This window comes from Takifugu rubripes, chromosome 1 (assembly GCF_901000725.2).
Source record: "Takifugu rubripes chromosome 1, fTakRub1.2, whole genome shotgun sequence".
In the NCBI taxonomy this organism is placed as follows: Eukaryota; Metazoa; Chordata; class Actinopteri; order Tetraodontiformes; family Tetraodontidae; genus Takifugu; species Takifugu rubripes.
In genome coordinates, this window is record NC_042285.1 from 9,666,347 (window position 1) to 9,678,650 (window position 12,304).

The following is a 12,304-nucleotide window of genomic DNA, read 5'->3' on the forward strand; positions in this document are numbered from 1 at the left end:
AGGAGCTTTGCTCTAGCAATCTGTAACTTCTTACATGTTTTGTGCTTTGTGTCCTTTAGGATGGCTCCTCTCTGAGTCCTCCGCTGAACTGTGTGAGGCCTCGGGAGATTACTCTGGAGCTCAGGAAGATATCAGGCAGTCTGGGACTCAGCATCACTGTGAGTTTATGACCTTGGCTGTTTGATGCAGTTGTGAATGGTAGAACCACAGGAAACAGGGCAATAGATTCAAGGCATTACTGTTTCGCAATCTTCTTTTGAAACTCTTCATTAATGTATTACATTCAGGCTTGCGTGGGTAGTGGAAGAATCTACATAAGAAGCCTTGTTCCAGGAGGGGCTGCTGAGAGGGACGGGCGCTTACATGCAGGTAATGCAGCTAATGTGACCAGTTGTGGTGTTGCGCTAATTGAGGATGACCTTCTCTGACTAGCTCTCACAGTAATAAAGTATGGGTAATCGTAGCCATTACTATCGGTAAACTACACCTTTACAATTTATCTTTTAATTACTTTGTTTGTTTTTTTTCATTTAACCTTTATTTAACCAGATAAAACCCCACTGAGATTGGGACTTTTTACACAGAGGTGACCTGGCAAACAGGTCAGCAGCACATGCCATAAGAACAGCTACAAGGACGCAACAGTTTGGTGCAAAACATACAATGTTTAGGGTGAAATAGAGCTTTTCAATAAGAAATGCAGAAGCTGCAACCCAACTACAAACAAATTAAGATTTAAAACACCATTACTGTTCAGTGGTCTCACGCCGTTAGTCAGTCAGGATAGAACAGGTGGAAGAGCTGCAGAGAGCTTCAGTTTCACCAGGACAATATTCCATGCCAAAGGTGCAGCCAAGCTGAATGCTCTTTTTCCAAAATCAGTCCTTACCCAAGGAACAGATAACACAAATGTAGTGCACTAACACTAGGCATAGCGACTGCTTGGTTTTTTGCAATAATGCACATAAATAAGAAGGAATTGAGCCTAAAAGAGCCTTATTAAGGTCAGCCAATTGAGTGCATTCAAAGAAAGAAAGTTTGATTTCCTATACAACTCAGAGACAGGTGGGTGAGACGACTAAGCCAGTGACAAATTTCAACTGTAAAAAAATCATCCAAGGACTGGAGACATTTGGCAGCAAGATCACTGTCACTGATTTCTTTCTGAGAGAAGCAGGTTCTATTTGTGGAAAAAGAACCAGAAGTTCACCCCTAGTTTAGTGACCAATATTTTTTTATATGGGCTTTTAATTACAGCTCCTGATCTAAACTAAAACCCAAGTACCTGTATTTTAATATGATTTAATTTATTAGCTGCTCCATCTGTTTTCCCTTGGATGTTACAACATTTGTATTGTCTGCGGTAGCACCTTCGTATGAGGATAATATATAGCAGCTTGTATATTCCGTATTCACAAGCCTGAATGAGTGAGTTTAAATAACAGTGTCATCTGCATAGAAATGACTCATTGCTGTCAAGCTGTCACAGAGATTTTGCATTTTATATAAATTGAGAATAGAATGTGTCCCAACACTGAACTTTGGGGCATCCCTTTCGTAATGTCCACAAAGGAAGAGGTAGATTTAGCCACCAGAACACGTTGTTGATAGTTGAATAGGTAGTTGGCCAACAAGGCAGCTGTATATTTATATAAGCCAATATGTGATTTCTACTGTGTCAAATGTTTTGGATGAATCATTAAAAAGTGCAACACAATATTTTGTGCTTCCCAGAGCTTCAGTTCAGTCATTAAGAACCTCCAGCGCAGCTGTAACAGTGCTGTGCTGTTTCTAGAACCAAATTGGAATGGAGAAAAAATATTATGTGATTCGAAAAAGAAAAAAGAAATCCTGTCGCTGGTCACTGAGGATCCGCTCACAAAATTGAGCTAAAACTCACAATTTAGAAATTCAGCTGCAGCTACATTTGTGGATTATGCCCCTTTTAACAGAGGAGTACAAAGGCCGACTTGCAGATCTTTGGAATTTTATTGCTGGGAAGACTCAGGTTAAAAATATGTGAGAGAGGCTCTGCAATAAAATCAGCAGCCAACTTTAAGAAAAAGGTTTCACTTTGATCAGGCCCTGCTGCTTTACTTGTGTCCAGCCGCGTTGGTGCATTGTTTACCTCAGAGACAGATACAGAAATAAACTCAAATGGAGAAGCAGTGCTTCCACTTACAGCCTGCGGCGTCAAGGGCTGGTTTACACTAGCCAGACCAGCATTTGTCAGCTCAGAGTTTAGCGACTCAAATGGGGATCTAGCAGAAATAAAATCATCATTAAAAGAATCTAGTAGAGGTGTTTTATCAGACAGGGTATCAGATTTCATAATGAAAGAACTTTGTCATTAGTTGTCACGCGATTTGAAGATTTTATGACTTGACTATGAATTTTTGTGTAATTTGTACTGTGAATGGATTCATTCAAATAAAATTCAGACTTAGCACTCTTGATAAGGGAGGTACATTTGTTTTTAAGCCAGTATACATCCGCCTTTGTTTTCCAAACCCCGGTCCCCTCCAGCAGTGTCGCTCTCTTTCAGAAGATTTTAAATTTCAGAGGAAAACCAAGGATCATTTTGGCCCTTTACCCTACATTTCTATTAACACTACATCAGCAAATATGGAAACTCTACTCTACACTCAAAGGCAGCTAAGTCGTACTGTATATAAAAGTAGAGATGAAAAAGTTTTTAACGTTCCTTTTGGCCTCACTGACATCATGAAGCACAGGTACATTTAGGTTTTGAATCATTGACGTCCTCACTGACCACTGGTCACTGACGTTCAGCGACTGTTAGGACTTGGTGACAGCTATTAGAAGAGAAAAAAAAACAGGAACAGGAACAGGAACAACTGTTTTGAGTGTGTTGTTCTTTTTCTCCTGTAGGTGACCGATTGTTGGAGGTGGACGGCATAAGTTTCCGGGGGTTTTCCTACCACCAGGCTGTGGATTGTCTGAGCAAGACTGGCGAGGTAAACACTTGAATGTAGCCTGTGACAGACACCAGCTGTGAACGGTGGATGTTTCCACAACACCAGAAAGGACACTGCTACATTCAGTAAAGGAACCATTGCACAGCATATAGGACTCTAGTTTACTCCCCACTACAAGAGGCGCGACCACGGTAACGGTAGTATCATGATAGAGGGATTCTGAGATTCACTATTTATCATAATAGAACTATGATATATCTGAAATATATGAACTCAGATGTATACATAACCGAAGGGAAGCATATTTTCCTGAGAGGTGCAATGCCGGGGCTCTCCTGGCTGAATCCAAGAGTGTATTCGTTTCTAAAGAACTTCAGGTACATGCTGGTGCAGGGAAAGGTGAAAGTGACACTAACCTGGAGCTTTGCCTTGACATTGTGCACATCCAAACGATTGCCTAAATGTCTAAACGCCTGTAGGACTGGTGGAGCTTGGTTGACTGAGCTCTGCGGTGGGTATTTGGTCATTTTGAGATGTAGCTTCTAGAAAAACCAACTTTAGGGAAGGGGTACCTGCATGCAACCTGTATGTTGCTTTTGTGTCCTGCTAGCCTGCCTGTAAAAGCACCTTTTCCTTGGGAACTAATGTCCACATCACACCGACAAAACAATCTATGTAAGTCATCCTTGCTGTGTTTGCTGATAAATGTGTGATCTTCTGGCCATTCAACATCTTTTTAGCATATTTACCCTCGATTAACATGATGCTACAATGCAGCTAGCGCATGTAGGCTTGTTGACATTGTCAACCAATGATATTTCAACCTAGAAAACTCACTTGGAGAACACCGATCTGTGCCAAGCAGGTCATTTCTCCACATTGTGGCTTACACCTGTATTATACTACTACTATACTTACATACTACAGATACACCTGTAGTATGTAAGCCACAATGCGAGGAACACCTGTAGTGTGTGCTATACTGTATTGTATATATGCAGTACAGGCAGAAGCAATGCAAGGTTACGTAACATAGTAGGTTGCTTTATGATCAAAGCCCTTTGGCCTCTTTTGGATAAAAGTTTAGTCACTCCAGAATCCAGAACATCACTAAAATTGAATCCGTTATTCCTTGGCCAGCTGAAAAGTCAAAAGATTGAAAGAAGAAAGTCTTACAGCATTTGGCAACATGCTGAATAACATTCAAGTGCAACTTCAAAAGGGGGGAAGGGGATTTAAATTAGATAGTCCAGTCTAAATCCAGACATATGGCTGGAGCCCTTTTGACTTCATGATTTTGAGGTCAGATGATTTATCTTGTTTTCTTGCTCCAGGTGGTGATTTTGGTCGTGGAGAGGGATTCATTGAAGCTACCCAGGGTCTCCGTCAATGCAGACACCATCAGCAGCATAACCAATCACAGCGGCAGTTCCACAAGCAGTCCCCAAATGGTGAACAGCTGTTTGTCCAGCAGGTCGCCAAAAACCACAAGCCGAGATGTTCCCAAAGAATACAGCTTCGTCACCAAGGGTAGGTAGTCGACAGCTTGATTTTAGTTGAATGGAAAACATTACAACTCCTCAAGTAGCTGGTGCGTGTTCATCATACAGATTAGAGCTCCACTTCCTGGTCTCTGTTGCAGAGGTTTTGGGTCATTCATGACGCGGCAGCAGTAGGAGGCACATATAGCAGCAGCAGCTAGCAGGTTAGCTCAAGATGTGGATGTAAATTATGTGTAGGTAGCACCTCAAACCTAAGAAAACATTTGCAACACATGCAGATGCAGAAATGCATCTCAGCGTCACGCCCAATGAAATGATAAAGCTGGTTGTTAATCACAGACTGAAGCCGAGACTTTCAATGACGGACTCTCCATCTTTCAGAAAATTGGGAAAATATCGGACAGAGGCGAAAGAAAACTTTCAGGTAACAACAATTATCATTACAAATGACCTTAATTCCACTGGTCATGTCACTCCTGTGTGAATGGAGCATTATCAGCTCTTTTGCAGACCCACATGCAGGTCTAAGGGGTTCCACATACCAGTTTACTGTAAAATGGCTCTTGTATGGCATTATAATGAAATGAGTAATAAATATTAACTGTCGCGTTTTTTAAACGGGTAGAAAAATACTGTCTGTGTCAGAACCTATAGACTAAGCTGCCGTTTGGTTTGATAGTCGACCAGGACACAAAGGATCCTTCAAAGTGAACTTTTACACACTTCATCCTCATCCTCCTGATCTTCCTTGCTCGACTCTGACCTACCCCTTCTCATCCCTCCTTAGGCTAGGACGATCAGCCACTTGCTAAAGGCTGTGCTCGGAAGGAATATTTAGTAATATCCTAGTGTTTCACAACATGCTACTCATGGGTTTGTCTCATCATTAGTGATTGTATAATGACAAGACTCTGATTAGCGTGCTGCTCATGTGGCTGAAGCTATTCATCCTACACACCCAATGGAAATGCAAGCTGTGATCAGGATGTACCGTTCAAACTGACTGTGTTGTACTAGAGTTTAGCTGCGGCACTTTTACTGCAGACACTCGTTATGTAGCCACAGAGTCACACGGCTGCCCTCTTAGTGGATATAACGGACCATTTAGTCCAGATTTCTCTCAACGTTTGGATTTATTTATCGATTGATTTCCAGAAAACACCCAGGAAGTGACCCTGACTAAGAGCAGCAGCGGCCTCGGCTTCAGTTTCCTGATGTGCGAACTGGTTCCTCCCATGCGGGATTTTGGCACGTTGGTCCGAATAAAGAAGCTGTTCCCGGGGCAGCCAGCCCAGCAGAGCGGGAGGATCCAGGAGGGAGACGTCCTGTTAGCTATCAACGGACACTCACTTAAGAAACTCACTTATCCAGTACGTCCTCATCTCAAGTCACGCAAAAGCGGATTTGCTTGTGCGGCAGATTTGTACATTTGAACTTTAACATTTGTTATATGTGCATTGGCATTATGTGATTTCTTCATCTTGGGTGATGAACTTGTGTAGCTTGTTAGGAATAAACAATGTAAAATAGATCAGTAGAAATCCAAATCATTCACCCGCTGAGTGCTGGATTCAGAATCATACAATCTGCCTAAACCCAGCCTGAATTCGAATTTAAGACATCTCACAATGTGGCTCGGCATCGGCGCCTTCATCCTCCAGGAACCCGTGCCTGATGCCACCATACACATGTGCTCAGTGTGAATCTGTTCTACGTTGTCAAGACAACAGGTGGCGAATGTGCCAACTCTGGCATTCTCTGAGAAACGCCAATCGAGTTGCACAGTGATGTGAGCACAGGCCCCACGTGTGCATCAAGCTCTCCTGCCATCCTCATTGACTCTTTCTGTCAGTTTGGGCAGAAACATGCGCACGAGTGACCTGGCAGAGGCCATATGGTAGAGCTCTGTACCATAGTACTGTGGAGCAGATAGCAGGTCTTCTACTGAGTTGATGCCCCCTTGGGGTTCCCTGGCCAGACCCTTGGAATCTTAGAGGGAGACACAGCAAGAGGAGCTTCTCTTCCTGAATGAAGCGCATATTCTGGACTGGAGATACTGTTTTACTGCCACAACTGATGAAGACTACAGAAAACAAGAAAATTGGCCAAGAACCAGACATTTTGTTTGTTTGTTTTTTATTTGGTATTTGAGCACATCCACCCAAAGAAAGAAAGAAAGAAATTGTCTGAAAATCTGTTGGAATGTAAAACCAGCACCAATATTTTTGGAGGAAAACAAGGTAATTAGGATTGGGGTATTTGGCAACAGGAACTGGAAACTATTAACAAATGAGCTATAGCTAGCCGGACTGGCAGAGCTCCTCTGCATGTTTTTAGGTTTTCTATTCATGAAGCCACAGTGGGACAAAAAAACCCCATATTTTTTGATCAGTTTGTTGCGTTCCTTCAGTTGCGCAATGACCACATGTGGTGCACCCAACATTTCTGAAATAGTGAGAAGAAGCGAGTTTAGCGCTAACGTTTAAAGTTTAACGCTTTCCGTCTGCAGGCAGTTCTGAAGCTATTCAAGACGTCACCGCCTGAAGTCCGCCTGACTCTCTGTCGGCCTGCTCCAGGTATGTACACACACACACACACACACACACACGTGCACAGGATCTGCCCCTAACTTCACACCTATGCCTGTTTTCTGCAGGAGTTCTTCCATCTATCGAACAGCTTATTGGTACATAAGTGACGTCACCATTGTTAAACCAGCGCCAGCATCAGTGGATGTCCGTCAGCGACACAGAGCGTCCTGATTTTATCAGGATGTAGCAGCGGGAATGGAGGATGACTCAGAGAGGGTAGGGGACATTATGGGATGTGTAGTAACTACAGCTGAACCAAACAACTACATTTAATTCCCTATTCCATGTTCTATTCCATGATACATGAATTGTTTTACCTATGTGACATCTAATGGCTTTATGTTTTATCTTTTTTATCCAGGCAGTGTCAGATGTGTGAGAAGAAAGAGGTGAAGGCTGGATAGGTAAAGAAACGTGAGTTTCTAATAAGTTAGAAGTGACAGATGGGAGCAAACATGCTTTAATTTCTTGTTCATGTTCTTACCACAAGGTGGCAGTATGGTTCTGAAAATGACAGTTGTCCTTTTCTAATCCCCAGTTCCATTTTGTGGAAAAGCTAATTTTACGATTCTTTTCTGCTCCACAGAAATCTAAAAAAGATGTTTGCTCACAAGCAACCGACGAATGAAACCAGACAAGTCTTCCTTTTGTTTTTTATTGGAAGTAGAACATTTACACCGATGTGCTCAATATGTTGTTTCAATGAGCGTCAAAGCAGTAATTGTTTCCACTTTTCATCATTAAAGTAAAATGCGACATTTTTGCACCACATGTTGGCTTCATTTGAGTTGAGAAATCCAAAGGAAAGCCCAATAATTTCTCCCCAAAACAAAAGCTGTTAAACCGGGTTTGACCTGAATATGGATGATCCATCCCTAAACACTTATTTAGGACTCAGGAGACAATGCACATACGCACGCACACACACATGCACACCTCTCTGGATGAGGAGCCAGTAATGGCCCCTCATAAATAACGGTTCCTGTATTTTTGGTGAAACCCAGTAGTGCATCTGGATCCCATCAGAGCCTGTGTTCCCTTTGCAAATGATCCCAAATGTTTCTAATTATGCCAGTGGAGTCGGCACGAGGCTGTGTGTAAGCGCTTGTGTATGTGTGTGTTTGAAGCGGCCTGATGGACATGCACACCCATAAGCTGGCCTCTGTTTATTCAAGAGCGGCGCAGTGGAGATGGACAGCGTGGTCGTGACCCGCGCGGCCGCTGTGGAGGTCGACACACGTGGCAGCGGCTGACGAGTGAGTGACGGAGGCGTGTTTTTCTACGCTAGGTTTGTCTTCTCTCTGCTGTTATGGATGATAAACAACAGTACGAGTCTCATCGGCCAAGAATTAGTGGTGTTTACAAAAGGTTTGCCAGACACCCACCAGGTAAGCCCCTGTTCCGTGTTCATAACAGTCCAAATATAAATTGATTTAGCATTCAGATCACGTCGGGGCAACTGTTTCCACTTCTGCTGTGATGACTTGGACACCAGGGACAGTACACATTTAAATGACTTTCTCTAACTGTTAGTATTCCAGTTCCTTTCTTTACCAATTCCTGATTAAGAATATTTCTAGCCTCTGGTGTTCCCAAGAAAGGGAACGTGCGCCTGCAATAAGAGCAGGGAACTTTCTGCCCCAAAATAGACTCAAAACGTACCTGTTCTCCTCACCTTCTCTGCAATAAAATCAAAATCACATCTTTATTCTGTATTTTAACGCCAGAAAAGGGAGTGGAGATGTACGCTGGTCACTGTCAATCTGGTGATCTGGAAAACTCAGTTGCTGCAGACGAGGTGATTAATGTCTGGGAGTATTTCAAATGTGATGGTGGAACTGGAACTACAAGGAGATAAATCTTGTATGTTCACCTACCAGACGTTCCTGGGCTGGTTTTCCTCCGACAACTAACAATCGCAACTCCCACCAGATTAAGGTTATTTTTGTTTGTTTATTTGTTTGTTTGTTGTTGAGCCAAGCTGGGGCGAAGTGTGTCAGAGGGATGGAAACAGAGCTGTAAGTAGCCACGTGAGCCTCTCTGTGTAGACAAAGGTTTCAACTAGGCGGCCATGTTAGTCATATGACCTTTAGCCAACGCCAGACATGACTGAGTAACCTATTAAAGCAACTTTAAGGTTGACCGATCATTTCTTCCCCCGGATCCACTTTGCTTTCAGACGCAAAAATGCAAAACACCGTGACTCCAGTCTGCACTTCTACGTCATGAAGTTTGAGGGTGCAACGATTTCCCACCCAGGTCATGTGTTGTATGCTAGTGTGCATTGTGTGGAATTACAAAGAACAGCATTATACTGGAGCTGGACGCCAAACAGCTGGCCTCGTCCTCACCTTGATGTAAGCAAGGAGAGCGTGACATGCGAGAGGCTGGCTCCTAACACCGTTAAAGTCATTGATTCTCTCCACCTCGCGGCTAAATGACGGCGCTCCCGGAGTCACAGGCGCTGGGCTCCGTCACCCCCTAAAGTCGCATGAAAACGCCACCCAGAAAAATGGGCACGGCGCTGCCGTCTGGCAGGCCTGAAACACGTCTCTCTGCGTGACAGGACACTGGAAACAATTCACATTTTCCACTTGACACAGAGGCAGCAAAGGATCCTGGGTGATTCCACGTGTTTGGCTGCTTGCCTCCGGCTTTTGATGTCACCTTTCGGTTGAGCAATTGCCCCAATTAACATGATTGTGCGAGTGTGCAAAGTGGACGATTAAAAATAAGTCTTTTTGCTTTTTTAACACCCCTCCCTCCAAGCCATCGCCGCGACGACCGAGCAGAGGGGAATTCATCAAATGGGATTTAGCAGCGAGTGGAAAGGGAAATCCTCATTACGCCGCGATCCATATTTCAAAACTGGTAACTGTATTTTTAATGGAACCCTCAGCCAAAGAATTTCACCTTTGTGGGGGAGGGGAGCAGAGAGGTGAAGGAATGAAGAGAATTAAAGTTTCATATGATGAATGGATGAAGGCTGGATGAAGAATGATGGGGTGAATAATAATGGTGTGCTTTTCATACAGAGATGGAACTGGAAGAGGAGGAAGGTTAGAGGACAAATCCTGTCTCAACACAAACCCTCGTCATAGATCAGCGAAGCAAAACACCTTTAAGTGAGGACCACGGACCTGGGCCGCGCTTCACACACGGTGGACAGATCTATTCATTCTGATGACAGCGAGGGGATCCCCTCAGGTGCTAAGACTTCCCACGAATCCCCAAACGTGTCTCCTGCGGACAGACGGTGTCTCTGATCGATGCTGAAGCTGCGGCGATGACTCCATCTTCCTTTCATCTCTGAAGCGAGTGCCTGCAGCGAGTGGAGCCTGAAGACTCGCCGGTTCCTGGAGGGGCGTCTCGACCATATGTTCTTTTTCAGTCACACCTTTTGCGCTCACGCCCACTTCCACGTGGGACTCGCATATCAGCAGTTTCCTACTGCCGGCTGCTGAGTGGACCCAGTTGAGGTTCACATGGTTCTTTGAAAGACTGAATCATTTTACAAGCAAGTTGTTGTCTTATGCCACTTTCTAGTGAATTGCAAACTAGCGTCTAATTAACACCCTCTGCTGTAGACCAGGACGTGAATTAGTTGGGTTTAATTCCCAAAAAGAACCATGCTCGTCCCGCATTTTATCGTCCTCTCTGTCCCTGACAGCCTCGGTAGATGGAATCCACAAGGAGGCTTCTTCTTCCCTCCAAAGGCCCCGTCTTCATTTTTTAAAAACCTCACTCAAAAGGTTGCTATAGGAGGATGTGTTTGCTGAAATGGAACTTGAGTGAGCACCCTGGAGTGGTCTTTATTGTTTTGTGCCTACTTTATCACATTATATTCACTTAAAGTGCACCCAAGTGGGCACTATTCCCATCATTTTCACTGGTAGAGCACACATCACGGCACCTTATGAACCCATCATTTTGTATTCAGGCACACTCACACACACACAAATGCAGAAGTGGACCAAGACCACTGGAACTCAGAGAGAGAGAGTGACATTATTGTCTGTCCTTAATCTGTTATAGCGTTATTAGCAAGTATCTGTTAGCTGATATATTTATTATTTACTGCTTTTCAAACAGACAGGTAATGTGTCTGCGTGTGAGCAGGGCGAAGACCACATGGGCCGTCCCCTTGCTTCATTCGTTGGCATCCGAGTTCCCGCACCAGCGTCTGGGCTGCAGCTTAGGTGATTATGAGCTAATATTTGATAAGAGAGTATGAGGTCATAACAACAGCCAGGTTTCTTATGGATCCGTTTCGCAACACTCACTCTGTACATGACTAAGAAACATAGAGACTGATGGTATTTCTTCAGTAAAAACGCGTACAATGCGTTCAATACATGAGCCATTTCTTCGGGTGCTGCAAATGTAATGATCCCATGTCAGTTAAAGTAATATCAAATGTGTCACCTGTGGAAATGCAGTAAAGAGCAACTCTGTGCTGTCGGAGGTGCCGTCTTGGCAACTGTGCTAACTGCTCAATGTCAATGTAACAGTCGACAGTCGCTTAAAGGGCGCATCTGAGCTATTGTATTTAGTTCCACCTATTTTATAGCAACAGACATTGACTCCACCTGGTGCTGTAGGCGTGAAGTACAGCAAAAATGTGTTTTTAAATATTTTTTTTACGCTATCCCAACCCAGGTTACCACAACAAATATACGTCAGACTAATGAAGAAGAATAGACTGATGGCTGTTGGGATACAGACGCCTCACAGTAGACCAAACTTGGCTTATAAACTAAGAAATGAAAGCTAGCTTGTGGGTTTCGTGTTGAGTGTTGATGGGATCTGACACATCATAAACTGTGTATAACGTGTTCCGGGACTTGTCATGTGTTTTATTTGGAGCTATTAAAATGACTTTTCTGTTGCTTATTTTCACTTTTATGCAGTAATGGGTCAATGCCTGGGCTGGGAACCTGCAGGGCCCTGGCCACGACTGTGATCTCTAACCTCTATAACTTCATGAACAGCTGTATAAGTCCCACTCTTGGACTTTGATTTAGTACTGCATTTGACTCTGTTTAATTCAGTGTGTCTTTGGTGCATTTGAGAGATAAATGTTCCCCCAATGACACACTACCTTCATCATAACTACAATTTCCTGATGACCATCTGTGTTTTATTTATGCAATTAAGGCTCACATCCCTGGATAAAATATTAGCTGATCTTATATTCAGATCCACCGGATTGGCTCATTCCCCTGAGACCTTCTCAAAAGCATCGATTCAGTGTTTTTATACCATAAACCTG

General features: G+C 43.6%; 1 protein-coding gene and 1 long non-coding RNA gene across 2 annotated transcripts in view; both read left to right on the forward strand.

Moving 5' to 3' along the window:
- Positions 1-7,793, forward strand: part of frmpd2 (FERM and PDZ domain containing 2) — a 17,766-nt gene extending 9,973 nt beyond the window's left edge. Inside the window, exons 22-30 of the mRNA XM_029835157.1 lie at positions 60-158; positions 288-369; positions 2,893-2,978; positions 4,274-4,469; positions 5,597-5,811; positions 6,951-7,017; positions 7,098-7,248; positions 7,394-7,446; positions 7,619-7,793. Coding sequence (XP_029691017.1) covers positions 60-158; positions 288-369; positions 2,893-2,978; positions 4,274-4,469; positions 5,597-5,811; positions 6,951-7,017; positions 7,098-7,135 — 783 coding nt within the window. The 3' untranslated portion in view covers positions 7,136-7,248; positions 7,394-7,446; positions 7,619-7,793. The remainder of the gene's footprint in view (positions 1-59; positions 159-287; positions 370-2,892; positions 2,979-4,273; positions 4,470-5,596; positions 5,812-6,950; positions 7,018-7,097; positions 7,249-7,393; positions 7,447-7,618) is intronic.
- Positions 7,794-8,248: 455 nt separating this feature from the next.
- On the forward strand, positions 8,249-11,919 carry LOC115251144 (uncharacterized). The gene is made up of 3 exons (XR_003889700.1): positions 8,249-8,420; positions 9,802-9,903; positions 10,068-11,919. It is a non-coding gene; the product is annotated as an uncharacterized lncRNA (long non-coding RNA).
- Positions 11,920-12,304: the final 385 nt, after the last annotated feature.